The sequence below is a fragment of the Oncorhynchus mykiss genome, chromosome 14 (genome assembly GCF_057628025.1).
Source record: "Oncorhynchus mykiss isolate SJ-2025 chromosome 14, ASM5762802v1, whole genome shotgun sequence".
NCBI classification, from domain to species: domain Eukaryota; kingdom Metazoa; phylum Chordata; class Actinopteri; order Salmoniformes; family Salmonidae; genus Oncorhynchus; species Oncorhynchus mykiss.
In genome coordinates, this window is record NC_143035.1 from 7,041,230 (window position 1) to 7,069,091 (window position 27,862).

The 27,862-nt window shown below is 45.7% G+C and overlaps 2 protein-coding genes and 1 long non-coding RNA gene across 8 annotated transcripts in view; 2 read left to right on the plus strand and 1 right to left on the minus strand.

The window, feature by feature from the left end:
* Positions 1–10,158, plus strand: part of LOC110487700 (serine/threonine-protein phosphatase 2A 55 kDa regulatory subunit B gamma isoform) — a 30,225-nt gene extending 20,067 nt beyond the window's left edge. For all 3 annotated transcript variants that reach the window (XM_036942757.2, XM_036942758.2, XM_090198229.1), the window contains 2 exons: positions 7,959–8,050; positions 8,209–10,158. In XM_036942757.2, the coding sequence (XP_036798652.1) occupies positions 7,959–8,050; positions 8,209–8,488 (372 nt within the window). In that variant the 3' untranslated portion in view covers positions 8,489–10,158. The remainder of the gene's footprint in view (positions 1–7,958; positions 8,051–8,208) is intronic.
* wfs1b (Wolfram syndrome 1b (wolframin)) lies at positions 9,224–22,022 on the minus strand. Of its 2 annotated transcripts, XM_021560950.3 has the most exons (11): positions 21,446–22,022; positions 20,244–20,630; positions 17,657–17,733; positions 17,315–17,459; positions 16,082–16,255; positions 15,828–15,908; positions 15,577–15,734; positions 14,275–14,511; positions 13,158–14,033; positions 12,112–12,876; positions 9,224–10,748 (listed from the first exon to the last, which is right to left on the minus strand). In XM_021560950.3, exons 2-11 carry the CDS (start codon positions 20,626–20,628, stop codon positions 10,701–10,703), a joined length of 2,946 nt encoding a protein of 981 aa, XP_021416625.3. In that variant the 5' UTR covers positions 20,629–20,630; positions 21,446–22,022; the 3' UTR covers positions 9,224–10,700. The 2 variants fall into 2 exon arrangements, with proteins under 2 accessions (XP_021416625.3, XP_090054350.1); XM_090198224.1 differs by lacking the exon at positions 9,224–10,748 and having other exon boundaries at positions 11,521–12,876.
* Positions 21,720–25,228, plus strand: LOC149978265 (uncharacterized). 3 transcript variants are annotated; one of them, XR_016486249.1, is made up of 6 exons: positions 21,732–21,788; positions 22,047–22,264; positions 22,489–22,553; positions 22,767–22,934; positions 24,058–24,137; positions 24,639–25,228. It is a non-coding gene; the product is annotated as an uncharacterized LOC149978265 (long non-coding RNA). The 3 variants fall into 3 exon arrangements; XR_016486250.1 differs by lacking the exon at positions 22,767–22,934 and having other exon boundaries at positions 21,720–21,788; positions 24,617–25,228; XR_016486248.1 differs by lacking the exon at positions 22,767–22,934.
* The last annotated feature ends 2,634 nt before the right edge of the window (positions 25,229–27,862 follow it).

Sequence of the window (27,862 nt, forward strand, 5' to 3'; positions counted from 1 at the left end):
TTACTATCACAGAGATATAGACAGTATACTATTACTATCACAGAGACATAGACAGTATACTATTACTATCACATAGACAGTATAATATTACTATCACAGAGACATAGACAGTATACTATTACTATCAGAGACAGTATACTATTACTATCACAGAGACAGTATGCTATTACTATCACAGAGACATAGACAGTATACTATTACTATCACAGAGACATAGACAGTATACTATTACTATCAGAGACAGTATGCTATTACTATCACAGAGACAGTATAGTATTACTATCACAGAGATATAGACAGTATACTATTACTATCACAGAGACATAGACAGTATACTATTACTATCACAGAGACAGTATAATATTACTATCACAGAGACATAGACAGTATACTATTACTATCACAGAGACAGTATAATATTACTATCACAGAGATATAGACAGTACACTATTACTATCACAGAGACAGTATGCTATTACTATCACAGAGACAGTATAGTATTACTTTCACAGAGATATAGACAGTATACTATTACTATCACAGAGACAGTATAATATTACTATCACAGAGACATAGACAGTATACTATTACTATCCCAGAGACAGTATAATATTACTATCACAGAGACATAGACAGTATACTATTATTATCACAGAGACAGTATAATATTACTATCACAGAGACATAGACAGTATACTATTACTATCACAGGGACAGTCTGATATTACTATCACAGAGATATAGACAGTACACTATTACTATCACAGAGACATAGACAGTATACTATTACTATCACAGAGACAGTATAATATTACTATCACAGAGACATAGACAGTATACTATTACTATCACAGAGACAGTATAATATTACTATCACAGAGACATAGACAGTATACTATTACTATCACAGGGACAGTATAATATTACTATCACAGAGATATAGACAGTCCTCTATTACTATCACAGAGACAGTATAATATTACTATCACAGAGACATAGACAGTATACTATTACTATCACAGGGACAGTATAATATTACTATCACAGATATATAGACAGTACACTATTACTATCACAGAGACATAGACAGTATACTATTACTATCACAGAGACAGTATAATATTACTATCACAGAGATATAGACAGTATACTATTACTATCACAGGGACAGTATAATATTACCATCACAGAGATATAGACAGTATACTATTACTATCACAGAGACAGTATAGTATTACTATCACAGAGACAGTATGCTATTACACTATTACTATCACAGAGACAGTATACTATTACTATCACAGGGACAGTATAATATTACTATCACAGAGACATAGACAGTATACTATTACTATCACAGGGACAGTATAATATTACTATCACAGAGATATAGACAGTCCACTATTACTATCACAGAGACAGTATAATATTACTATCACAGAGACATAGACAGTATACTATTACTATCACAGGGACAGTATAATATTACTATCACAGAGATATAGACAGTACACTATTACTATCACAGAGACATAGACAGTATACTATTACTATCACAGAGACAGTATAATATTACTATCACAGAGATATAGACAGTATACTATTACTATCACAGGGACAGTATAATATTACTATCACAGAGATATAGACAGTATACTATTACTATCACAGAGACCGTATACTATTACTATCACAGAGACAGTATAGTATTACTATCACAGAGACAGTATGCTATTACACTATTGCTATCACAGAGACAGTATACTATTACTATCACAGAGACATAGACAGTATACTATTACTATCACAGGGACAGTATAATATTACTATCACAGAGATATAGACAGCCCTCTATTACTATCACAGAGACAGTATAATATTACTATCACAGAGACATAGACAGTATACTATTACTATCACAGGGACAGTATAATATTACTATCACAGAGATATAGACAGTACACTATTACTATCACAGAGACATAGACAGTATACTATTACTATCACAGAGACAGTATAATATTACTATCACAGAGATATAGACAGTATACTATTACTATCACAGGGACAGTATAATATTACCATCACAGAGATATAGACAGTATACTATTACTATCACAGAGACAGTATAGTATTACTATCACAGAGACAGTATGCTATTACACTATTACTATCACAGAGACAGTATACTATTACTATCACAGGGACAGTATAATATTACTATCACAGAGACATAGACAGTATACTATTACTATCACAGGGACAGTATAATATTACTATCACAGAGATATAGACAGTCCACTATTACTATCACAGAGACAGTATAATATTACTATCACAGAGACATAGACAGTATACTATTACTATCACAGGGACAGTATAATATTACTATCACAGAGATATAGACAGTACACTATTACTATCACAGAGACATAGACAGTATACTATTACTATCACAGAGACAGTATAATATTACTATCACAGAGATATAGACAGTATACTATTACTATCACAGGGACAGTATAATATTACTATCACAGAGATATAGACAGTATACTATTACTATCACAGAGACCGTATACTATTACTATCACAGAGACAGTATAGTATTACTATCACAGAGACAGTATGCTATTACACTATTACTATCACAGAGACAGTATACTATTACTATCACAGGGACAGTATAATATTACTATCACAGAGACATAGACAGTATACTATTACTATCACAGGGACAGTATAATATTACTATCACAGAGACATAGACAGTATACTATTACTATCACAGGGACAGTATAATATTACTATCACAGAGACATAGACAGTATACTATGACTATCACAGAGACAGTATAATATTACTATCACAGAGACATAGACAGTATACTATTACTATCACAGGGACAGTATAATATTACTATCACAGAAATATAGACAGTACACTATTACTATCACAGAGACAGTATAATATTACTATCACAGAGACATAGACGGTATACTATTACTATCACAGAGACAGTATAATATTACTATCACAGAGACATAGACAGTATACTATTACTATCAGCACAGATACATTAACCTAACGTAGCAGGCGTAAAATAAACGGCTGAAACTAGATCCCCTACATACTAGTCTTGACGAGAAGACCAAAAACTGAGCCTGAGGGGGAGGTTCTTTTCTGCCCTGTTCAACCAATCCAGTAAATGTGGAGGAGGAGTTAAGATGGAGTGCCGCCTTGTTAACGTCCAAAAGCAGAAATCACGTCACTGTCACGCCCTGACCATAGTTTACTTTGTATTTTCTATGTTTTGATTGGTCAGGGTGTGATCTGGGTGGGCATTCTATGTTGGATGTCTTGTTTGTCTATTTCTATGTCTGGCCTGATATGGTTCTCAATCAGAGGCAGGTGTTAGTCATTGTCTCTGATTGGGAACCATATTTAGGTAGCCTGGGTTTCACTGTGTGTTTGTGGGTGATTGTTCCTGTCTATGTGTTTTCACCAGATAGGCTGTTTAGGTTTTCGTTACGTTTATTGTTTTTGTAGTGTTTGTGTTTAGTGTGGTTTTTCATTAAACATGAATCGCAATCTACACGCTGCATTTTGGTCCGACTCTCCTTCTCACGAAGAAAACCGTTACAGAATCACCCACCACCAACGGACCAAGCAGCGTGTCAACAGGCAGGAGCAGCGCGAGGAGACGCGCAATAAGGACTTCTGGACATGGGAGGAAATCCTCGAGGGGAGAGGACCCTGGGCTAAACCAGGGGAGTGTAGCCGCCCAAAGGTGCAGCAGGAGAAGAAGCAGCAGGAGCAGCTGCAGTGGGAGAGGCTGCACCACCTGGAGAAATGGACATGGGAGGAAGAACTGGACGGTAAAGGACCCTGGGCTCAGCCTGGAGAATATCGCCGCCCCAAGGAGGAACTGGAGGCGGCGAAAGCTGAGAGGCGCAGATATGAGGAGGCAGCACGACGTAGCGGATGGAAGCCTGAGAGGCAGCCCCAAAAATTTCTTGGGGGGGGGCTAACAGGGAGTATGGCTACGCCAGGTAGGAGACCTGGGCAGACTCCCTGTGCTTACCGGGGGGCTAGAGAGACCGGACAGGCACCGTGTTATGCAGTGGTGCGCACGGTGTCTCCAGTGCGGGTGCATAGCCCGGTGCGGTATATTCCAGCTCCGCGTGTCTGCCGGGCTAGATTGAGCGTCGAGCCTAATGCCATGAAGCCGGCTCTACGCAGCTGGTCCCCAGTGCGTCTCCTTGGGCCGGTTTACATGGCACCAGCCTTGCGCTCGGTTTCTCCGGTTCGCCTGCATAGTCCAGTGCGGGCGCGGGCTATTCCACCTCGCCGCACTGGCAGGGCGACCGTGAGCATTCAACCAGGTAAGGTTGGGCAGGCTCGGTGCTCAAGAGCTCCAGTGCGCCTGCACGGTCCGGTTTTTCCAGTACCACCTCCACACCCCAGCCCTCCGGTAGCAGCTCCCCGCACTAGGCTTCCTGTGTGTGTCCTCGGCCCAGTACCACCAGTGCCAGCACCACGCATCAGGCCTATAGTGCGCCTCGCCTGTCCAGCGCTGTCGGAGCCTCCCTTCTCTTCAGCGCTGTCGGAGTCTCCCGCCTGTTTAGCGCTGTTAGAGCCTGCCTTCTCTACAGCGCTGCCGGAGTCTCCCGCCTGTTCAGAACTGCCAGTTAGCATAGAGCTGCCAGTTAGCATAGAGCTGCCAGTTAGCATAGAGCTGCCAGTCTGCAAGGAGCTGCCAGTCTGCATGGAGCTGCCAGTCTGCAAGGAGCCGCCAGAGCTGCCAGTCTGCAGGATGCCGCCAAAGCTGCCAGTCTGCAAGGAGCCGCCAGAGCTGCCAGTCTGCAAGGAGCCGCCAGAGCTGCCAGTTAGCATGGAGCAGCCAGGGCCGCCAGTCAGCATGGAGCAGCCAGGGCCGCCAGTCAGCATGGAGCAGCCAGGGCCGCCAGTCAGCATGGAGCAGCCAGGGCCGCCAGTCAGCATGGAGCAGCCAGTCAGCATGGAGCAGCCAGTCAGCATGGAGCAGCCAGAGCAGCCAGTCAGCATGGAGCGGCCAGAGCTGCCAGTCAGCATGGAGCAGCCAGTCAGCATGGAGCAGCCAGAGCTGCCAGTCAGCATGGAGCAGCCAGTCAGCATGGAGCAGCCAGAGCTACCAGTCATCATGGAGCAGCCAGAGCAGTCTGCCAGCATGGAGCAGCCAGAGCTGTCAGTCAGCATGGAGCAGCCAGAGCAGCCAGTCTGTGTCGACCAGTCTCTTCCAGATCTGCCAGTCGTCCAGACTCTTCCAGATCTGCCAGTCGTCCAGACTCTTCCAGATCTGCCAGTCGTCCAGACTCTTCCAGATCTGCCAGTCGACCAGACTCTTCCAGATCTGCCAGTCGACCAGACTCTTCCAGATCTGCCCGTCGTCCAGACTCTTCCAGATCTGCCCGTCGTCCAGACTCTTCCAGATCTGCCAGTCGTCCAGACTCTTCCAGATCTGCCAGTCGTCCAGACTCTTCCAGATCTGCCAGTCGTCCAGACTCTTCCAGATCTGCCAGTCGTCCAGACTCTTCCAGATCTGCCAGTCGTCCAGACTCTTCCAGATCTGCCAGTCGGCCAGATTCTCCCAGATCTGCCAGTCGGCCAGATTCTCCCAGATCTGCCAGTCGTCCAGATTCTCCCAGATCTGCCAGTCGTCCAGATTCTCCCAGATTTGCCAGTCGTCCAGATTCTCCCAGATCCGCCAGTCAGCCAGGATCTTCCGGATCCGCCAGTCAGCCAGGATCTTCCAGAACCGCCAGCCAGCCAGGATCTGCCGGATCTAACCACCTGCCTGAGCTTCTTCTCAGTGCTGAGCTTCTTCTCAGTGCTGAGCTTCCTCTCAGGGCTGAGCTACCCATCTGTCCCGAGTTACCTCTGTCCCGAGCTGTCCCTCTGTCCCATGTTATCATTGTGGTGGGTAACCTATTTAGGGACGTTTAGGAGGGGGATTAAAACTGTCATGGAGTGGGGTCCACGTCCAGCGCCAGAGCCGCCACCGCGGACAGATGCCCACCCAGACCCTCCCCTATAGGTTCAGGTTTTGCGGCCGGAGTCCGCACCTTGGGGGGGGGGGTACTGTCACGCCCTGACCATAGTTTACTTTGTATTTTCTATGTTTTGATTGGTCAGGGTGTGATCTGGGTGGGCATTCTATGTTGGATGTCTTGTTTGTCTATTTCTATGTCTGGCCTGATATGGTTCTCAATCAGAGGCAGGTGTTAGTCATTGTCTCTGATTGGGAACCATATTTAGGTAGCCTGGGTTTCACTGTGTGTTTGTGGGTGATTGTTCCTGTCTATGTGTTTTCACCAGATAGGCTGTTTAGGTTTTCGTTACGTTTATTGTTTTTGTAGTGTTTGTGTTTAGTGTGGTTTTTCATTAAACATGAATCGCAATCTACACGCTGCATTTTGGTCCGACTCTCCTTCTCACGAAGAAAACCGTTACAGTCACAGGCTCTTTTTCCAGAGACGTAGACAGTGTATGTACTGTTACTATTAGCATATACAGTAAAGCTATGCGAGTGCATTGTGCGAAGCAGACGTGGGTCAGATATGTATTGACATATTATTAGGAGTGTGGAAACTGTCGAATAAGCCAGGCATTGATGTCAGTCGGGGAGATCTGTCTGAAAATGGAATTGGATGTTTTCAGAAGCTCAAGTTGCTGGGCTCTCATATGCATGTGTTTCGCATGTGTGTGTAGCGTGTGCTACACATGTTTAGCCTCTGGGCCTGAATGTCAATGCCTCTATACATACATAGGGTCTACTACCACTCACGTTGCTGATTAGCAACTTCATTGAGGAAAAGTTGTACTTACTATGACTGTGATATGTGGTTGTCTCGCCTAGTTCCCTTAAGATGAATGCACTAGCTGTAGGTCAACCTGAATAAGAGCGTCTGCTAAATGACTAACATTGGAAATACACTGTGTATGTAACATCTGTACATGTTGTGTATGATACACGTGTTCCTGTATGTTCAGTGTGTGTTTAGCATGATTAAGGAAATAATGAGTGCACATGATACGTGTGTAGTGTGTCTATAGGTGTGGGCGTGTTGTGTGCCCGCGTAGTGTGTGTGTGCGTGCGGGTGAGGCATGCTCTGCTGTGCAGTCAGGAGTGGGTGGTTAAGATGCGCTGGTGCTATTTATAGCCAGGAGCTCCACTCATAAACTGTACTGGGAGAGGAGGGGGGGGGGGGATACCTTACTGAGACCTACCCTTATCTGCAATGCAGCAAGGAGACAGAGAGAGAGGTGGGAGATGGGTGGGAATGAGGGACTCTCAAACCCTGTATTTCCTAATTTGGCTGTGTTTGCTCAGGTATTCCCTCCATTGAAATGAATTGGGAAAGGGAGGGGAGGGAGAGAGAATGAGGGGGAGACAAATTCTAAAAGGTCCAAAAGGAAAGAAATGGGGGAGTGGAGAGGGGTGGGTTGTCAGGGGAGAGAACAGGCAATGTTCACTTTAACACAACATATTTTCATCGGTCAGCGAGAACGGTATGGAAACAAACATGTCAAGATGGTTTGATTTACAACCAAACTGTGACCATGGTTTGGTCGTAGAAGGATTGACCATGAATTGACCGTTGACCCTATGCAGAGAATCCATTAAGCTTAGTATGTATAAAGATATCGTTGTACATTTCAGGCCCTTGCATCACCATGCACAGAGAGACAGAGAGAGACAGAGAGAGAGTGTGTGTCCGTGTCCCCTAAATGGATTCGATTACAACGTGGTTCAGTAGTTCTCCACATTCTCAGAATGAATATCCTGTGTTAACATTAGTTGACAGAGCTATGTCTGTGTGAGTACTATGCCGTGGATTCTGTGTCCGGTCTGTGTGTGTGTGTCTGTGTTGGCTGTGAGCCGTGTGTTGATTAAATCTTGGCGTGTGTTCCTGCAGGTGCATGATTACCTCCGCAGCAAGCTGTGCTCCCTTTATGAGAACGACTGCATCTTCGACAAGTTTGAGTGTGCCTGGAACGGCTCAGACAGGTAGGCGAAGAGTGTGTGTGTTCTTATGTTTGTTGCCCTTGCCGTTTTTACTACCCCTTTAATTGTTCAGGAAGTGAATGTGTGTGCACTTTATGTTCAGAGTGCATGAGGGCAGAATTGGACTTCTAGAGTATTTTCTATCCGTCCCCCTCTCCCAGTGTGATCATGACGGGGGCCTACAACAACTTCTTCCGGATGTTTGACCGGAATACCAAACGCGACGTGACCCTGGAGGCGTCCAGGGAGAGCAGTAAGCCCCGGGCCGTTCTCAAGCCTCGCCGCGTCTGCCAGGGTGGGAAACGTCGCAAGGATGACATCAGCGTGGACAGCCTGGACTTCACCAAGAAGATCCTGCACACGGCCTGGCACCCCACGGAGAACATCATCGCCATCGCTGCCACCAACAACCTGTACATCTTCCAGGACAAATTCAACTAGGAGATGCACGGCCGAGAGAGGGAAAGCGCAGGAGGCTGGAGACAGACACACACACACTCCAGACGACAGGGCGATACTGTGGAGACACACTCCAGAGTGCTCAGTCCCTGCCTCCCACACTTCCAACTAATGAAGTCCCCCCCCCCCCCCCCCCTGAAATACTGGACCCACCTCGCCCCAGGGCCAAACAGGGGGATCTGAATTACCCAATGAGAATGATGTTGGTTTATGGTTTCTCTTAGTCTTAATCATGGATGTGTTGACCTCTGGATTGTGGCTGATCTGATTGTGTTTGTTTCGCTATTGGTCGTTTTTTCATTCCGAGGGATTGACCTCTCGGCAGGAGGAGCTTTTACATGTTGTCTGTCTTTTTCTGTTCATCTGCCTCATCCTCTTCTTCTCTCCATCTGTTTCTGTACGTTTGTGCTCAGTTCAACCCCCCAGTCCCTCTCCTACACTCTTAGAAAAAAGGATTGGTTCCAGGTAGAACCCTTTTGGCTTCCATGTAGAACCCTCTGTGGAAAGGGTTCTGCACGAAAGCCAAAATGGCTATACCCGGAACCAAAAAAAAGGTTATTCAAAGGATTGTCCTATGGGGACAGCCAAAGAACCATTTTAGGTTCTAGAGTGTTTCTAAGAGTGTAGTCGGATTTGATCCTTGACGTTGGTGTAAAAAACCCTTTGTGGTTCCTGGTGGTGACTATCGTGGAAACAGAACGTTTGCATAACGTTGGCTGGATGTTTCAAGTTTTATTATAGTTTTTCACAGTTAAAAAAAATCACCAATTCACATATTTTTGTAAATTCTCGTTAATGATGGTGGTAATATATGATGATAATGACCGTTATTGGTCTACGCATAACAGTGACATGTCACAGTTGGACTTGGGTTCCACTAGGCTGTCTGTCACAGCTTGGTGACATTTACTCCTTACGTTTCTGTTGATTGTGGACACTGCTGGGGATCTCGGCGGTGTCGTGTGCCACTTTGCAATGAAACCCAATCAATAAAGCAAAAACAAAGTCCAACAATCAAGCAAAAAAAATAATAACATGCTGCATGATGAACAAAAATGATGTGTTTATATACATTTACTGGCTGCCTTTCTAATCATAAACAGGCTGTAAAAAGGCTTCTGGAGCTCTGCCTCTACACAGCACTAGTTACCATAAACAACAACGAGCTCCTTTCGTTTGTGTTTACAAGACACAAAAAAAAAAAGCATGTTTAACAGTGTTCGGGTTTTTACGGTGTACATTTGAAATGAAGCCGAAATAAAAATCAGTTAAAAATTAAAAAGAAAACTTGAACCAGAGGAATTGGGATTGTTTTATCAGCGTTGTTATCTAGACCTTTAAAAAAAGGGGCCGATCGGTTTGTTTCGTATCAATATGTCCCAGAGCCAATCATCTGTAATGATGATGCTGTCCATGACAATGTGAGAGAGAGATTATTGCACTCTTCTCTCCAGCAATTGCATTTATATATTTTTGGAAACATCACTTGTGTTTGATTCCATGTCCCGCTGCCCTGGCATTGATTCACATCTTTTTTTTTTTGTTCACGTATTTTCAAGAAGAGAAAGTCAAATGAACAATTATAAATATGTTAATATGTCCCCCCCCCCCCCCCCCCCCCTGAATAAAGATTTCAACAAAATTGCATCCTATGGGTTAGGGTTAGGCTGTGGTGTGTCTGTTAAACGTCTGTCACTGCAGCCAAATCAATTCTAATATGACCACTATTCAAATCGGTTTTCATTCATGTATAGTGCTTAAAGTATTAACTGCTGTCTGTGTACTTTGTAGATCCAACAGTCTTCATATGGCTCAATAGATTTGAAATACATCATTAAGGATTACATGATATCACTAAAACAAATCTCTGTGCTGTAGCCTGGGGAACCACCTAGTGTTAATACACTGTCATTACATACACTAATGACGCAGAATCAGCACTGTGTGTGTGACCTCTTCTGCTGGACAAGCTGTCCATAGCCCTGGAGAGAGTAAAGATCCAGACTAAATGACAAGATCATGCTCATTAAGGTATACAGACTCTGTGTGTGCGCGCATGCGTGCGAGTGAAAGAGAGAGGGAGTGAGAGATTGCAATAACCTTTCAGGAAGCATTTCCATGATTGGTTTATTAGTCACAGTAGCGTAGAGGGTTACAGTGGTGACGTCACAACCTACAAACAGTGACATCATCATTAGAGGCCTGCAGACTGGAACTGTGGGATCAGAACAGGTCCAAACCCCTGCACAGCAGGGAGAAGGAGGGGGGAGGGAGAGGGGGGCGAGGGACAACAAGGCAGACAAGTTAAAGAGGAGCAAAGATCAAGTTGGATACAAGTGCACTTTGATACATGTGAACTAATGGTGTGTGGCGTCACAACAAGGAAGATGATTAAAAACATAATATTTAAAGGAGACATCAGAAACAGTTTAAGTCCATTTGTTTCTCCGACGTGATGAAAATTACGTTCGAAGATAAAAAAAAATAAAAAACTATTAAATAACTGTAGAATACAAGTAACTAAATAGTTAAACTGAAATAAGGCCTCAAATTGTAAAAATAACAAAAGTAATGAAATTGTGGTCAACTTACAGTCTACAAATGATTTATAACTACGCTCCGACCCCCCCAACCATCCACTCAAGGAATCGTCCCACAGCTGAATGTAAGTGGAGACACCTTATCTACAGTATGCGAGGGTGCAAACAGTAGACCTATATGGTTGAATAGCATGCAAAATGTTAATAAACTTAGTGATCACATTGTTGATTGGTATTATCCCACACTTCTCTGAAATGTTGACGGACTAAAAACACTCGTCTGTGAATTAGGAGTTTGAGGCCGTGTGTGTATTTGTGTGTGTGTGTGTGTGTGTGTGTGTTTGCATGTATGAAAGTGGTAAGTCTGTGTAAACTGTCTCCCTCCTTTGTAATTAAGTGGTTTAGTTTAGATTCTCCATTATATTATCCTCGCACACTTTGGCTCAGCAGTTATGAAAACACTCACACTTATGCCTTGTTTAGCAACACACACAATACTGCTATGTGTCTATGCTGGCTTTACTACGGTAGGGTGTAAAGAACACACAGCACTACAAGCAGTTCAATCCCAGTACTGGAACTACAGTAAAGTGGAAAACATCATGCAGATTCATAGATTTGGGCTCTATTTAATATGCAACGCTGAATCCTTACAGATTTCGCAATAGAATTTTAAAAGGTCATTTCAGATTGAGCCGACATATGCAGCGTTTACCGTGAATGCAGTCTCCCCTACAGCGGGACATTGCCTTTAATTTCAATCACGCCGGAAAGCTGAACTTCAGCGATGCGGATTGAATAGAGCCCTTACTGTAGATAGACAGAACGCATGTCTTACTGACAAAACGATTGTGTGTACATTCAGTTCTCCTAGTGTACTTGCTTCCTCCCCATAGTGTACACTCAGCCACTCCTAACAGTGGTCGACATAAGGCATTACTTACAATCCGTAGTGAAATCACTTCTCCTAGTGTACACTTATTGACTCCACAAAGTGTACACTTATTCACTTCTCTACATTGATCCATTGCTCTTGCACCACACTCATCCACCACTACCCCTCACCAGTGTTTCAGCGTCCTGCTCCAGCTGTGCAGTGAGGAAGGGGTTAAAGAAGAAGTCGAACCCAAACTGCAGAGCCCCCTGGGCCGAGCGCCTCCAGTCATGTTCTATCTTATACTGCCTGCCGCTGGGCACGCGGGCGTCTGCACACGTCAGACAGTGGATGGCCTTCAGCTCAAACACAGGCCACTTAGAGCCCAGGCGTCCCTCCAGAACCGTACTGAACTCTACCAGGCTCCCAGCGCTCAGGTGCAGCAACATGGGGCCAAACTCATTACTGGCCCTCAGGACGATGTCCTTGGTGGCGTCTTCGTCCTCTATAATGGTCCCGTTCTTACTCTTCCTCTCCAGGGGCATGCCCAAGGTCACCTCGAACTTGTAGCGGTCGAAGCGCTTCACGTGGCACTCGTGCTTCGCCAGCTTTTTCAGTTTGCATAAGGGGTCTTCTGGAGGGGGCTGGGGTGCAGGTAGGGGCTGGGGAGGGGCAGTGGGAGTGGGGGGGTCGGTGGTGTTGTCACAGAGTGGATAGGCCTCACCGTAGAGGCATCTCATCCAGTCCCCTACAAACACAGGGAGTAGGCCAATGACGGACTGGACTCCGTTCTCGATGTTGGTGACGCGGACATATTTGAAGCGTCCTGTCCAGGTGACCCGGTGGCCCTCCAGGTGAGAACACAGGATCTGGGTTTGGGCCATATTGTATTCCTTCCAGGCTTTCGGCCCACACAGGTTACTGTACTCCGGCCACGTGAGGGTGGAGTTATACACCTGTTCAAGACACTTGGTTAAACTTAAATTTGGATGTTTATTATACAGTTCATGCATTGAACACTTATCATACATTTAGGGAATCCCTTATTTAGTTACATTTGAATACTGTAAATAGTACTCTGCTGACTGCAATTTGAGCTTGTTCTGTCATTCGGTTATTTTCTATTAGGTTCCTACCTGTATTTTATGTTAATTAGCGCTTTTGGCATAATGTAGCATAATGTAGCATAATGTAGCATAATGTAGCATAACGTAGCATAACTAGTTATTGTGATTACCTTCATGCCCTCGGAGCGGTAGACGTACATCCAGCAGAACAGCACCACAGCACTCAACCACACCAGGATGAGCTTGACTATGCTGCTCCGCGACAGAGACCTCGCCACCCCCAGCGGGTTCAGGCTGAACCGCGTCCACAACCGCAACACCACCGGGACCGCGCACACGGTCAGAGTCACCAGCATCTTGGTGATCTCCAGAGCCATGAACCACTGAAGGACCTGGAAGAGCAACATGGCCGCCAAGCCCAAGGTGAGAACAGGCAGGGCGAACAGGAAGAGGAGGTAGCCCACACAGGTCCGAATCAGACCGATGGTGGAGGAGGAGTGGAGCAGGGCCAGGCACAACTCACACCAGACGAAGCAGACCATGTAGGGTACGAGGCAGAGGTAGGTGCCCCTGAATCCCCTCAGCTGGGCCATGCGGAACAGCAGGTAGAACAGGTGCCCGTAGAGAAGACAGGGCACGCCCACGTTCAGAGCCACCATCTCCCCTAGCGGCACCGTCACAAACGTTGTGCCTAACACCCGCAGGAACCAGGCGCTCTCCGGTAACAGTTGTGTCAGGGCACAGACCCCCGATAACACTTCTGTGAGCAGGGCGCGGCGGGCGAAGAGCTCAGCGGAGGCATGGAGGCTGAGGAAGGAGGTGACGGTGAAGAACAGAGCCACGGTGGCCAGCTCGGAGCAGGGGATCCAGGCCTTGTCAGCCACGGGGAAGGAGAAGACAACAAAGACCACCGACAGCAGGAAGTAGAGGTAGGGCTCCAGGTGGGTCCAGACAAAGTTAGTCTCAGCTTGCTCCAGGTCCAGGCCCGGCTCGAAGCGAGACAGCAGGTCTGTCAGTGCTCGGAAGTTCTCCCACGCCTTGGAGTTCTGGAAGAACACCAACAGCTCACATACTGAACAGACATTATTCTATAGCTAACTGTCATGGAATAACTTTAACATAGTAACTGTAGTTACATAGTACTAACCATTTCCATTCGGTTTTCCAAGAAAATACCAAATGTTAGGTGGTAAGCACTCCCTAAATGAGTGTTCTTGCTAGTTTATTACAGGATAATGTAATTACATAGGTTATCCTCTTTCAGTTCCTCTGTGAAGTGAATCCTACCTGGAAGACGCGCAGTGTGCAGATGACCATGGAGAAGAAGGAGAGGTAGAAGACGAGTAGGGGGATGAGGAAGATGAAGAAGTCGATGGTGAGGTTGCTGATGATGAAGAAGAAGATGAGGGCATTGACGTGGTGAGTGGGGATGAGGGCGCTGAGCCACTGCATGCCCGCCCGGGATGCCCAGTCTATCAGGTGCTCCTTGATCTCCAACAGGGCGTGTAAGGGAAACTTCAACACCTAGGGAAGGAGAGGAGGGGGAGCGAAAGGGTGCGAGAGAGATTACACATTATTCCGATGTACACTCAGTGGACCGTTTATTAGGTACACCACCCGGTTCGCTCCTACAGATAGTGAGTCACATGGCCGTGGCTTGCTATATAAAAAGGCAGGCATCGAGGAACTCAGTTACTGTTCGATTGAACGTTAGAATGGGCAAAACAACTAACCAACTAGGTGACTTTGAGCACGGTATGAGCGTCGGTGCCAGGCGCGCCAGTTCCAGTATCTCAGAAACGGCCGGCCTCTTGGGCTTTTCACTCACAACCGTGTCTAGGGTTTACAGAGAATGGTGCAACAAACAAGAAACATCCAGTCAGCGGGGAAAACAGCTCGTTGATGAGAGGGATCGAAGGAGAATGGTAAGAATCGCGCAAGCTAACAGGCGGTCCACAAACAGGCAGATAACGTGATCCTTATCACGGATGGGCTATTGCAACAGACGACCACACTGGGCTCCACTCCAATCAGCTAAAAACAAGAACAATCGGCTCAAGTGGGCACGCGATCACCAACACTGGACAATTGCGGAGTGGAGAAACATTGCGTGGTCCAATGAATCCTGATTCCTGTTGCGTCGTGCTGATGGCAGAGTCAGGATTTGGCGTGAGCAGCGTGAGTCCATGGCCCCATCCTGCCTGGTGTCAACGGTACAGGCTGGTGGCGGTGGTGTAATGGTGTGGGGAATGTGTTCCTGGCACACGTTAGGTCCCTTGAAACCGACACCTTGTATAATCCATGCCCTGAAGAATTCAGGCTGTTCTGGAGGCAAAGGGGGGTGCGAACCGGTACTAGATGGGTGTACCTAATAAAATGGCCATTGTATATGTGTGTATGACTAAATGCAGTTGTAACATTGATGGTTTGCAAATATTTACTCAATGTTTGTCATGCCAATAAAGCAATTTGAATTTGAGAGAGCGAGAGAAAATCCATGAGCAAGATAACAAATATAAAATTGTGAATATGTGTGAAGATGTCATGAACACACACATTCCCAGAGAGAGAAAAAATAAAAGTTGAGACCTTCTGATGAAGGGGCAAGTCATCTGGGTTCTTCACAACTTCGTCATCATCATCATCGTCACCTCCGGCCCCAGCCATAGTGGGACTAGGTGGGATGCCCTGAGCGTACTTCTTAGTGATATCGACAAAGTCATCCAGACCCACGTCGTAGCAACTGACTGCAGAGACACAGAGAAAGAGGGAGGTAGTCTTAACTCACCGTTACAATGCCTTTTTCCAATTGAGTCTATTTGACATAAACATACACTGACCTTTGCTGGTGACGAGACTCTCCAGAACTCTCCTCTGTTTCTGCGTGGAGCTGGATATGGGGCTCTGGGAGGCAGCGTCACCTTGGGGTGGAGGAATTACGGAGGAACAAACCGTTTAGAAACTAGCTAAATAACAACTAGGCCTCTCAGGTCTCGTCGGTGTTCATGAACACATAATACTACATTATTGTGTGACTGTTTTGTGGCCATATATGTAATGCATGAGAATGTGTGTGTGTGACTGTTCCCTGTACCTGGTTCTGTGTTGACATGTTCCACGTTCTCCAGCAGCTCAGACACCGCCACCCTTCTCTTCTTCTCTGGGTTGAGCTTCCAATACATGACCAGGGCAGCCCTCCTCACTCCTCTCTCAAACCTCGTCTCCGTACATAGCTTCTTCACCTCCTCAAAGTTCTCCGACGTGATGCCTGATGACAAAACACAACCTTGACGCATCATACTGAACACCATGCACTGAGACAGCCAATCAGTTCCACAATCCCAACGACAGTTGACTCCTGATAAGTGCATATCATTTAACGGCATACTCCATTTAACTGCACGCTGTACTTTTTCAGTCCCAATTCAAAGAAGATTCTATTGAATTGCTCTGGATCTCTCCATATATACACACAGTTGAAGTCAGATGTTTATATACACCTTAGCAAAATACATTTAAACTCAGTTTTTCACAATTCATGACATTTAATCGCAGTAAAAACTCCCTGTTTTAGGTCAGTTAGGATCACCACTCTATTTTAAGAATGTGAAATGTCAGAGAATGATTTATATCAGCTTTTGTTTCTTTCATCACATTCCCAGTGGGTCAGAAGTTTACATACACTCAATTAGTATTTGCTAGCATTGCCTTTAAAATTGTTCAACTTGGGTCAAACGTTTATGGTAACCTTCCACAAGCTTCCCACAATAAGTTGGGTGAATTTTGGCCCATTCCTCCTGACAGAGCTGGTGTAACGGAGTCCTCCAAACATAACGATTGTCATTATGGCCAAACAGTTCTATTTTTGTTTCATCAGACCAGAGGACATTTCTCCAAAGAGAATGATATTTTTCCCCATGTGCAGTTGCAAACCGTAGTCTGGCTTTTTATGGTGGTTTTGGAGCAGTGGCTTCTTCCTTGCTGAGCGGCCTTTCAGGTTATGTCGATATAGGACTCGTTTGACTGTTTTTTCCAAACTGTTTAAAGGCACAGTCAACTTAGTGCATGTAAAAATTCTGACCCACTGGAATTGTGAAACAGTGAATTATAAGTGAAATAATCTGTCTGTAAACAGTTTTTGGAAAAATGACTTGTGTCATGCACAAAGTAGATGTCCTAAACGACTTGCCAAAACTATAGTTTGTTAACAAGAAATGTGTGGAGTGGATGAAAAACTAGTTTTAATGACTCCAACCTAAGTGGATGTAAACTTCCGACTTCAACTGTATATACTTCCTGTTTAGTGGATAAGGCCGCGCCCCCTCACCTTTCCTGGTTGATAGGCAGTGCTGTAGCATCTTGACGGCGTCCTTACGACCCTGTTTGGTGGCCTCTACCAGCCAGCTCACCGCTGTACAGTTGTTCAGCTCCTCATCTCTCTCCTCGGCCAGGGCCAAGTAGTAACGGGCCACCTACACACAGACACAGCATATCATGTCAAATATGTGCTCATTCTTGTCAGACGCATGAAGACCCATTGTAGCTCATATATAGGACTCAGAGATCTTATTCAATTCTGAGTTCTAATATTTGATTCTATGGTAGGACTTTAAGTTTGCTATGGTGGTCAAACCAGGGTGGACCATGGCTAAGAGGGGTTAGTACTCACCCTAGACTGGGCTTTGGCGTCTCCAGACTTGGCGCTCTCCTCCAGCTCCTCCACACTCAGCTCCTCCTCTGGCTCCTCTACGTAGAGACAACAGTCATCTGATTGATGTATTCATTTCTTAGGAAGGTTACTGCCAAAGGGGATATTACATGGTGACTGGCAGCATTGATACACACAGAAACATGTGCCGCATAGCATTTGGGAACAAGCATACACCTAATGAACTGTAGTGTTATTCATTATGAACAGGATGTTCCATCCTGTAGACAGGTGGTAACCTCTCACAACAACTGTCCATGTTCACCCCCACCCCCTCCCCCAAACAGAGGGACCACTTCAGCACACAGACCAACAGTCATTCTTTCTGACCCCCACCCACCGGTCCCTCTACCCATGAGGACCACTATCTGTAAATAAAGCTATAAGTGGTATACTGTATCTGTACATCTGTAATACCTATGTAATAACCCTCTCTGTCATTTGTAATTGGTCGAGCCCTTAGTATTACTGCGTAAGTGAGGTAGTGCGCTTCATGTCGTGGCTGGCAGAGGTGGTAAATCTGTGTCACTAAAGGAGCAGGGGGAACCGTCCGTATGTGCTATGCTGATGCTTTACGTATCCCGTTTCTTTCCTCGCATGCCAGTGATTCCTGCCAGCATGGTGGACATATCCCAGCCCTGTGCCTCAGCCCTAAAAAAAACAACAGTTTATTTAGCTCAGTCAACAGCGACTCCTTACCCCCATAAATCTACACACTCACGCTCCGACAAACACATTGCATGCACACACATTTATACTGAATCTACATACACATACAATCTTAGTTTATGCTGCTGCTACTCTGTTTATCATATATCTTGATGCCTAGTCACCTAAACCCTGTACATATCTACCGCTATCACTCCAGTATCCCTGCATATTGTAAATACGGTATACCTAACTGAGGAACTCAAATGAACCTTGCGCAATACCCTAGATGCAGTCGCACCCCTAAAAACAAAAAAAACATTTGTCCCTCTAGTGGTGTGGGGGCTGTGCTTTGGCAAGGTAGGCGAGGTTATATCCTGCCCGTTTGGCCCTGTCTGGGGGTATCGTCGGACAGGGCCATAGTGTCTCCCGACCCCTCCCTTCTCAGCCTCCAGTATTTATGCTGCAGTAGTTTATATGTCGGGGGTTAGGGTCAGTCTGTTATATCTGGAGTATTTCTCCTGTCTTATCCGGTGTCCTGCGTGAATGTAAGTATGTTCTCTCCAATTCTCTCTCGGAGGAGGAGGACCTGAGCCCTAGGACCATGTCTTAGGACTACCTGGCCTGATGACTCCTTGCTGTCCCCAGTTCACCTGGCCGCGCTGCTGCTCCAGTTTCAACTGTTCTGCCTGCGGCTATGGAACCCTGACCTGTTCATCGGACTTGCTACCTGTCCCAGACCTGCGGTTTTCAACCTTCTACAGACAGCAGGAGCGGTAGAGATACTCTGAATGATCGGCTATGAAAAGCCAACTGACATTTATTTACTCCTGAGGTGCTGACCTGTTGCACCCTCGACAACCACTGTGATTATTATTATTTGACCCTGCTGGTCATCTATGAACATTTGAACATCTTGGCCATGTTCTGTTATAATCTCCACCTGGCACTTCCAGAAGAGGACTGGCCACCCCTCATAGCCTGGTTCCTCTCTAGGTTTCTTCCTAGGTTCTGGCCTTTCTAGGGATTCTTTCCTAGCCACCGTGCTTCTACACCTGCATTGCTTGCTGTTTGGGGATTCATGCTGAGTTTTTGTACAGCACTTTGTGACATCAGCTGATGTAAGAAGGGCTTCATAAATACATTTGATTGATTTGATTATTGGAACGGACCCTGTAAATCGCTTCTTACTTTCTCGTATTCTTCTTACCTTTTATTTCTTGTGTTTTTGTTCTACCTCATGTTATTTGTAATATTACATTGATATCTGCACTGTTGGGTTTAGAGCTTGCAAGAAAGTAATTTCACTGTACTTGTGCGCGTGACATAGAAATGTGAAACTTGGTCTACTCTGCTTGGTAAATTCTGTACCTTATGTGTTGTATCAGAGATACAGTACACCTGAATCAGCCATACCAAGCATTGAGAAAGGAATTAGCTTTCCATTCAGGCCTTTCCCAGTAGTACCAGAATAGCTTGGAGAGAAGTAGATGGATAGGAGGATAGGGGTAGGAGAGATGTTTTTCTGCCTTACACAGCAATCCCGGACTGACTACTTTACATGATCTGGTCAACGTCTGCTATTGTCATGGAGATTGTGGCACGTTCCACAGAGGGAGGCGCTCTGATTGGTGGGTATGGGTGGGAGGGAGAGGATGAGGCAGGAAGTGAAATACAGAGTCACCATTAGAGCTGTGTGCCCTACCCCAAAAGCCTTAACATAATAGGCAAACAGACAAAGCAAAGGGGTTAGATTAGGGATGTGGTATGTTTCTTTATTGTTGTGTGAACTTTTGTGCGCGAAAGGAGGATGTCCTTGATTGCACTTAGTTTTAGGGTTGGAGTGATTGTGTTGGGTTGGTCAATGTGTGTGTGTGTGTGTGTCTTTGACTGTACTCACGTGGCTCAGCTATTGAAGTCTGTCGTACAGGGGTAGTAGGGTGCATGCCCGGGGTATCTCCAGCAGCACCAGCCCCCCTCCTCTCATCCGGAGGCCTGCTGGCTGCATTGAGCTGGGATCGTCCCGCCTGGGAGACAGGTCTGACTGGCTGCCGAAGGGGGGAGGCAGGAGGGATGGAGAGGGAGGACGCAGGGGGAGAGAGAGGGGGGCCAGGACTAAAAGGTCTGGAAGGTGAGTCCGGAGAGGTCGGGGGCGATTTAGGTAGGGGCACAGTGGGTCTAGTGTCCGGGGTAGATTTAGGGGTAGGTGGGGAAAGAGAGGAGGGTACCGGGGAGGAAGGGGCAGGTTTCGGGGAGGTTGGGGTGTTGGCGGGTGATGGTTCCATGCCTGAAAAACAGAGGAAGATAAAACAATTTGCTGCTGTCTGGCTAAATTAGTTTTAACCTTTATAGACAGAGCTTTTCAGAATCATAAAAAAAAATCATGCCAGTACTCAATCATGGAAGCAATAGCCCGTGCATGAGGGTCGCACCAGCTGCGTGGAAGCACTTGTCTGTTCACACAGCTACAGCAGAGTACGGCCAGGGGGCAGAGAGAGTGAGGAGGACGCAACAGCTGCATGGCACAATCCTCTTCTGCTCCAATCACTCAACTGTCACTGCCAAAGGGAGCCCATGGCTTCCCTTCTGGACAAAGTGTTAAAAAGTGTCTCACGACCAAACAACATGCCGCTGTGTCACTTTCAGTGCTTTTCTTGACCCCCCCCCCCAATATGGTCCAAGTTCTTTTATCCCGAACTAACAAATGAAGAGCCTAAACCAATTCGACTTTAGGCACCAAAATAAGAAGCTACTACCACTATTATGAACAGGGTGACAGGTTGGCATGCAAGAGATGGAGGCACCATCACGTGTTCTGCTGCAATGCAGGGGATTTCCCAAAGCCAATGACTTTGATTTGACCGGTGGAAAGTATAATGAGCAAATGGACTCAGTCAGGTGACTCATTGTTTTAGACTACATTTAAAAAATGTAAAAGTTGGTGACCAGTTTAAAATATAATGCGAAACTCGCGCCTGTCGCTTTAAAAATGACTAGCTATTCTTTAATCAATGCTAAATTGTGATATGACAGTCAACTGGCAGTTCTTCCTACGGACAATACAGCATGTCCAAAACAAACATGTCAGCGTCATTCTCTCACCTTCGCAGTCAAAGACTCGATCTGTGTTTCATCTAGTCGACAAGAAGCTACTAGAAATGTCCCCGATGAAGTTGTTCAGGGTCTCCTCTCATTCATCCCTTTCACTTTTTACAGTTCGGTGCCACAAGCGCATCTGTGATCAAACTCCACTTATAGCGAGGAGAGAACTCTTCCAGCTGTCATAATAAACGCCCACTTGATGTGTTATGATTGGACGTTTTTTTGTGACGCCTTCATCTTCTCTTAATATGATTGGCTACTGATACAGGAAGTCGACATTTCCCTAGCTTTCTCTTTCAGGCATCACCAGTATACCGTCGAAATGTTGTCGCGCAGAGAATAGGTTGATAGGATGACGTCTTTATATATTTTCATGACATGATTTATGTGCCATAGCCTACATGCATCGATAAGAACTACACACATACGTTCATGCACGCATAAAATGTAAATGCGTTAGTCACACCATGCCATAAGAATTACGCTGTAAAAACATGTCCAGAGATTCTCCCTGTGTAAACATTCCACTGAAGTTTACATAGCTTCATGCTCGATTGCTCTTCCTGGCTACTTCATCATGTGGCTGTCTCCTTGTTGGCAGGGAATTGCCAATGTCCGAGCCTTGAGCTGATGCTGAGCCCGGCGACAATCACCGAGGTCTCTCGTATCGTCTACCCCGGGTTCGCTTTCGTCCCGGTGCCCACCTCGGCCGCCGCGACATTGCACCTGGCGCTGGGCGAGCAGGTGATTCCGGGAACACCTCCACGTGTCGCCTTCGCCTGTCACCTTGTCCTTCCAGAATGTGGACAGTCATTAGAGGTGGGTCGGGGAGTGAGTGCCAACTTTAAAAAATGTATATATCAGTTACTGCAATGCACGTTTTAAAACAGCGTAAGGCATTCGAGTGTTGTTATTTCATTTTGCAGATTATTTATTAATGTGTTAACAGTCAGCATACGGAGCTTAGTTGTGTCAGTTCTCAGAACCGTTTAGTTGTGTCAGTTCTCAGAACCGTTTAGTTGTTATTTTATTTTGCTTCTCAGAATTGTATGCGTGTCCTACCTGGGTCAGTTCACCTCAGAGGCAGGGATTGAACTGCAGTCAGATGGTAAGAGCAACCTGTGTCACATCATATTGATGACAATGAGATGAGAATAATATTGTGTGTATTTTGTATTTTATTAGGATCCCCATTAACTGTTGCAAAAGCAGCAGCTACACTTCCTGGGGTCCACATGAAACATGACATAATACAGAACATCAATAGACAACAGCTCAAGTACAGAACTACATAAACTGTTAATCTGCATATTCACAACAGCACATCCACAACCCCTTCTGCTGGAGAATGACATGTCATCCCTACATGCCAGTGTGGAGCTCCCTTGTCTCCCCTCCCTCCCCAGGGCCTGAGGGTGCCCCTGCCCTCTGTCTGCTACTGGAGGAGGACCAGGAACCACTGGAGTCTCATACACAGATTGAGCCAAAGGTGGAGAGAAAGCAATAACACTCTTCTCCATTCACACAGGCAAATCATACTCACAAAAGCTGTTGCAATTCAAATCAAGTCAAATTTTATTTGTCACATACACATGTTTAGCAGATGTTATTGCAGATGTAGCGAAATGCTTGTGTTTCTAGCTCCAACAGTGCAGTAATATCTAACACTTCACAACAATACAAACAACAATTCAAGTCTATGTATATGGGGCAGCAGCCTCAAAGGTGCAGGGATACATAACCGGGTGGAAGCCGCTTAGTGATGGCTATTTAACAGTCTGATGGCCTTGAGATAGAAGCTGTTTTTCAGTCTCTCGGGCCCAGCTTTGATGCACCTATACTGACCTCGCCTTCTGGATGATAGTGGGGTGAACAGGCAGTGGCTTGGGTGGTTGTTGTCCTTGATGATCTTCCTGTGATATCGAGTGCTGTAGGTGTCCTGGAGGGCAGGTAGTTTGCCCCCAATAATGCATTGGGTAGACCGCACCACCCTCTGGAGAGCCCTACGGTTGCTGGCGGTGCAGTTGCCCTACCAGGCAGTGATACAGCCCGACAGAATGCTCTCAGTTGTGCATCTGTAAAAGTGTGTGAGGGTTTTAGGTGCCAAGCCAAATTTCCTCAGGATCCTGAGGTTGAAGAGGTGCTGTTGCGCCTTCTTCATCATACTGTCTGTGTAGGTGGACCATTTCAGATCGTCAGTGATGTGTACGGCGAGGAACTTGAAGCTTTCCAACTGCTCCACCGCGGTCCCATAGGGGCGTGCTCCCTCCACGATGTGATCCTTTGTTTTGTCTACATTGAGTGAGAGGTTATTTTCCTGGCACCACACTCCCAGGGCTCTCATTTCCTGTCTGTAGGCTGTCTCGTCATTGTTGGTAATCAGGCCTACTACTGTTGTGTCGTGATTGATCTGGAGGCGTGCGTGGCAATGCAGTCATGGGTGAACAGGGAGTACAGGAGGGGGCTGAGCACGCACCCTTGTGGGGCCCCTGTGTTGAGGATCAGCGAAGTGGAGGTGTTGTTTCCTACCTTCACCACCTGGGGGTGGCCTGTCAGGAAGTTCAGGACTACTGCAACAACGTTTTTTTTATGGATGTTGTTTTTTGCCATAGAAACGTAAAGGTGGATGGCCAAAGGGAAAGAAGAGGCAACCTCAGAGAGAGTTAACTGCCCCCAGAGTTCCAACAACAGGGTGAGATATGCACACACACACATCCACACATAAACACACTTGTTTATTGGGAGAGGAGATGTTACTCTCATTGTGAAGAGCTCTATTATGTGTGTGTGTGTGTGTGTGCAATGCCCGTGTAGTGTGTTACATAGTGTCTAGACTCTAGGGTGTAGTAGTTATGTAATTAGTTGTGGTCTAAGATGATTGCTGTTGGTGGTTGTTGTCAGGAGGACTCTTGGGAGGCTCTTGGGAGGCCCTCACAGGTCTGTATTTGTGTACGTGTCTGCGTGTGTGTGTACGTATGTTCCTGTGTGTGTGCACATGTGCATGCGAAGGGGTGGTACATATGCATAATCGTTCTCTGCAAGTGTTTTTTTTTTGTAAGCTGATGCAATAGCAGTGTTTCACCAGTAAGTGGCTGTATAGGGTTCAAGTCAGTTGTGTTCTCTTTTCATAGTGCTGTTGAGAATGCTTATTGTGTTCTATATTTTTTTAAGCTTTGTGTGTGTTTCTGCCCAGAGGAGTTTGAGAAGGACAGAGGCAGCCGGCAGCAGGCTCCAGGGATGGAGAGAAGCCCTGTGGGTGAGGAAGAGGAGGCAGAGTTGGCTCGTACGTTTGGTCTGTCCTCGCTGGACATCAGTGTGCTGCAGGAGCTGCTGCTCAGACACATACTGACCAGCACTTTGGATCTATAGCTAACCTCCCCGTCCTGTCTGCCTGGATCTGTTTTCCCCAGAGCTGAAGAGCCGAATCACGTTCTGCGCATGTTTCCTTACCTAAATGTAGATCTTCTTGAGTTATACAGTGTTGTTTTGAATTATGGACAGTGAGCGAACTTTAGAGCAGTTGGTGGAAACAATCTGTCGCATAGTCTACCTGTGTTTAGTTTCTATCACAGCACATATTTTGCCTAGTGGCGCAGGCTATTGAGTTTTTGCCAAAAATGTGACCATTTGCACAAACATCTTAAAGTTCTTAAGAAATTTGATTGTTTTCTGTCTTACAGTAACCTTATACTATTATGTTTGGTTATGTTACATGGAATCAATAAGTGATCTTGCAGACATTGATTCAGCTTTGATATAACTTTATTAAACAAATACCATTTATGTCAGACTAGCCTGATCTCTACAAGACTGTGCGACAAGTAGAGGATCCCGCACATGCACAGAAGTCGTGAAGAGGGCTCGACAAAACCTATTCCCCCTCAGGAGACTAAAAAGATTTGGCATGGGTCCTCAGATCCTCAAAAGGTTCTACAGCTGCACCATCGAGAGCATCCTGACTGGTTGCATCACTGCCTGGTATGGCAACTGTTCGGCCTCTGACCGCAAGGCACTACAGAGGGTAGTGCGTACGGCCCATTACATCACTGGGGCCGCACTCCTGAAAATCGAATCAAATGGCTACCCAGACTATTTGCATCGAGGAGAGGCGGAGCCAAGATCAGCTGAGGGCGGAGCTAAACAACCTGCAGCTGGGGTTATGCTCAGGTCAAGGATCTCAAGGACCCATGACTCCTCACCACTCAAACAACAGTGAATTAAAGTGTTACTGTCTCCCATTGTAGAATCCTTATGCTCAGCAGGCAGTGTTCATATTCATTTTTTTTTAGGTTGGCCTCTCTTTTTTTTCTCTCACTTGCCATCTGTAGGAGCGTAAGGAGTGTTTTGAGTTTGAGCTCCAGGTTCTCAGGGCCTCCAGGGAGAGCCTGGACTCTCAGCTCCCCACCCTCACCATGGAACTATTACTTTTTCACACAGTTAAGAACAAATTCTTATTTTCAATGATGGCCTAGGAACAGTGCCTTGTTCAGGGGCAGAACTACAGATTTGTACCTTGTCAGCTCAGGGATTTGATCTTGCAACCTTTCGGTTACTAGTCCAACGCTCTAACCACTAGGCTACACTGCCGCACCAAATGTGGACGAATGAATGTGGGCAAATGAGAGAGATGGAAAAAGAGAGTCAGAAAGAAGGGAAGATAGGGGGATTCATTTCTTAACAGTTCTATTGAGGTAGTTATAAATTAAACCTTATTACTAGATTAGTGCAATCTAGTTGGAGGGGATGAGGGTATTTCCTGCTGTGGCACTTTCCATTCAAACTGTTAAACACACCCACATACACATTTTTCCATGTATTGGGTAATAATCTCAAACCCGAGGTTTAGAATAATTTGCTTCTTATGAGGCCAATCCCTTTCATTGTGCTAATCTCCATCAGGGTGTTATTTGCGGGACAGCAGTGCTGGAGTTGGCATCAAGTTAATGGCTCATGGTAGAGATCACAGTCGTGTTTAAGGCCAGACAAAAGAGCTCATAGAAGGGTAAGAGAGTCTCATCCTTTCCTTATCCCTGTCGGGTGGTGACTGATTTAAGATGATAGGACAGGATCAAGCCTCATGTTAGGCAATCACCGTATTGATGTCATCTATTATAGAGTTCATTAAGTTCAGTGGTCAGGGAGGACTGGAGGCGAAGAAAAAGATCAGACTATGATAACAGAAATATTACCTTTTTGTTTATATATACAGTACCAGTCAAAAGTTTGGGGACACTTACTCATACAAGGGTTTTTCTTTATTTGTACTATTTTCTACATTGTAGAATAATAGTGAATAGATCAAAACTATGAAATAACACATATGAAATAATGTAGTAACCAAAAAGGTGTTAAACAAATCCAAATATATTTTACATTTGAAAGTCTTCAAAGTAGCCTTGATGATAGTTTTGCACACTCTTGGCATTCTCTCAACCAGCTTCATGAGGAATACTTTTCCAATATTCTTGAAGGCGTTCCCACATATGCTGAGTACTTGTTGGCTGCTTTTCCTTCACACATACCATCTCAATTGGGTTGAGGTCAGGTGATTGTGGAGGCCAGGTCATCAGATACAGCACCACCACTCTGCTTATTGATCAAACTACCCAGCCTGAAGGTGTGTTTTACCTTTATTTAACTAGGCAAGTCAGTTCAGAACAAATTCTTACTTTACAATGATTACCTACCCCTGCCAAACCCTCCGCTAACCCGGACAACACAGGGCCAATTGTGCACCGCTCTATGGGACTATGATGCAGCCCGGAATAAAACCAGGGTCTGTAGGGTCTAGCACTGAGATGCAGTGCCTTAGACCACTGCGCCACTCGGGAGGTCATTGTCCTGTTCGGGGAAAAAATGATAGTCCCACTAAGCGCAAACCAGATGGGATGGCATATCCCTGAAGAATGCTGTGGTAGCCATGCTGGTGCCTTGAATTCCAAATAAATAACTGACAGTATCACCAGCAAAGCACCATCACACCTCTTCCTCCATGCTTCACGGTGGGAACCACACATGCGGAGTTCATCCGTTCACCTACTCTGCTTCTCACAGAAACACAGCGGTTGGAACCACAAATCTCACATTTAGACATATTTCCAACAGTCTAATGTCTATTTCCAATGTTTCTTGGCCCAAGCAAGTCTCTTCTTCTTATTGGTGTCCTTTAGTAGTGGGTTCTTTGCAGCAATTTGACCATGAAGGCCTGATTCACGCAGTCTCCTCTGAACAGTTGATGTTGAGATGTGTCTGTTACTTGAACTCTGAAGCATTTATTTGGGCTGCAATTTCTGAGGTGCAGTTAACCCTAATGAACTTATCCTCAGCAGCAGAGATAACTCTGGGTCTTCCTTTCCTGTGGCAGTCCTCATGCGACCCAGTTTCATCATAGCGCTTGATGGTTTTGCGACTGCACTT

Excerpts from the sequence above, each read along its gene's own strand:
- wfs1b (XM_021560950.3), bottom strand. The coding sequence starts at position 20,628 with ATGGAACCATCACCCGCCAACACCCCAACCTCCCCGAAACCTGCCCCT. Across the intron at positions 17,734-20,243 it reads GACTTCAATAGCTGAGCCAC|AGGAGCCAGAGGAGGAGCTG; the intron begins GTGAGTACAGTC and ends GTCTCTACGTAG. Across the intron at positions 15,909-16,081 it reads ACATGTCAACACAGAACCAG|GTGACGCTGCCTCCCAGAGC; the intron begins GTACAGGGAACA and ends CTCCACCCCAAG.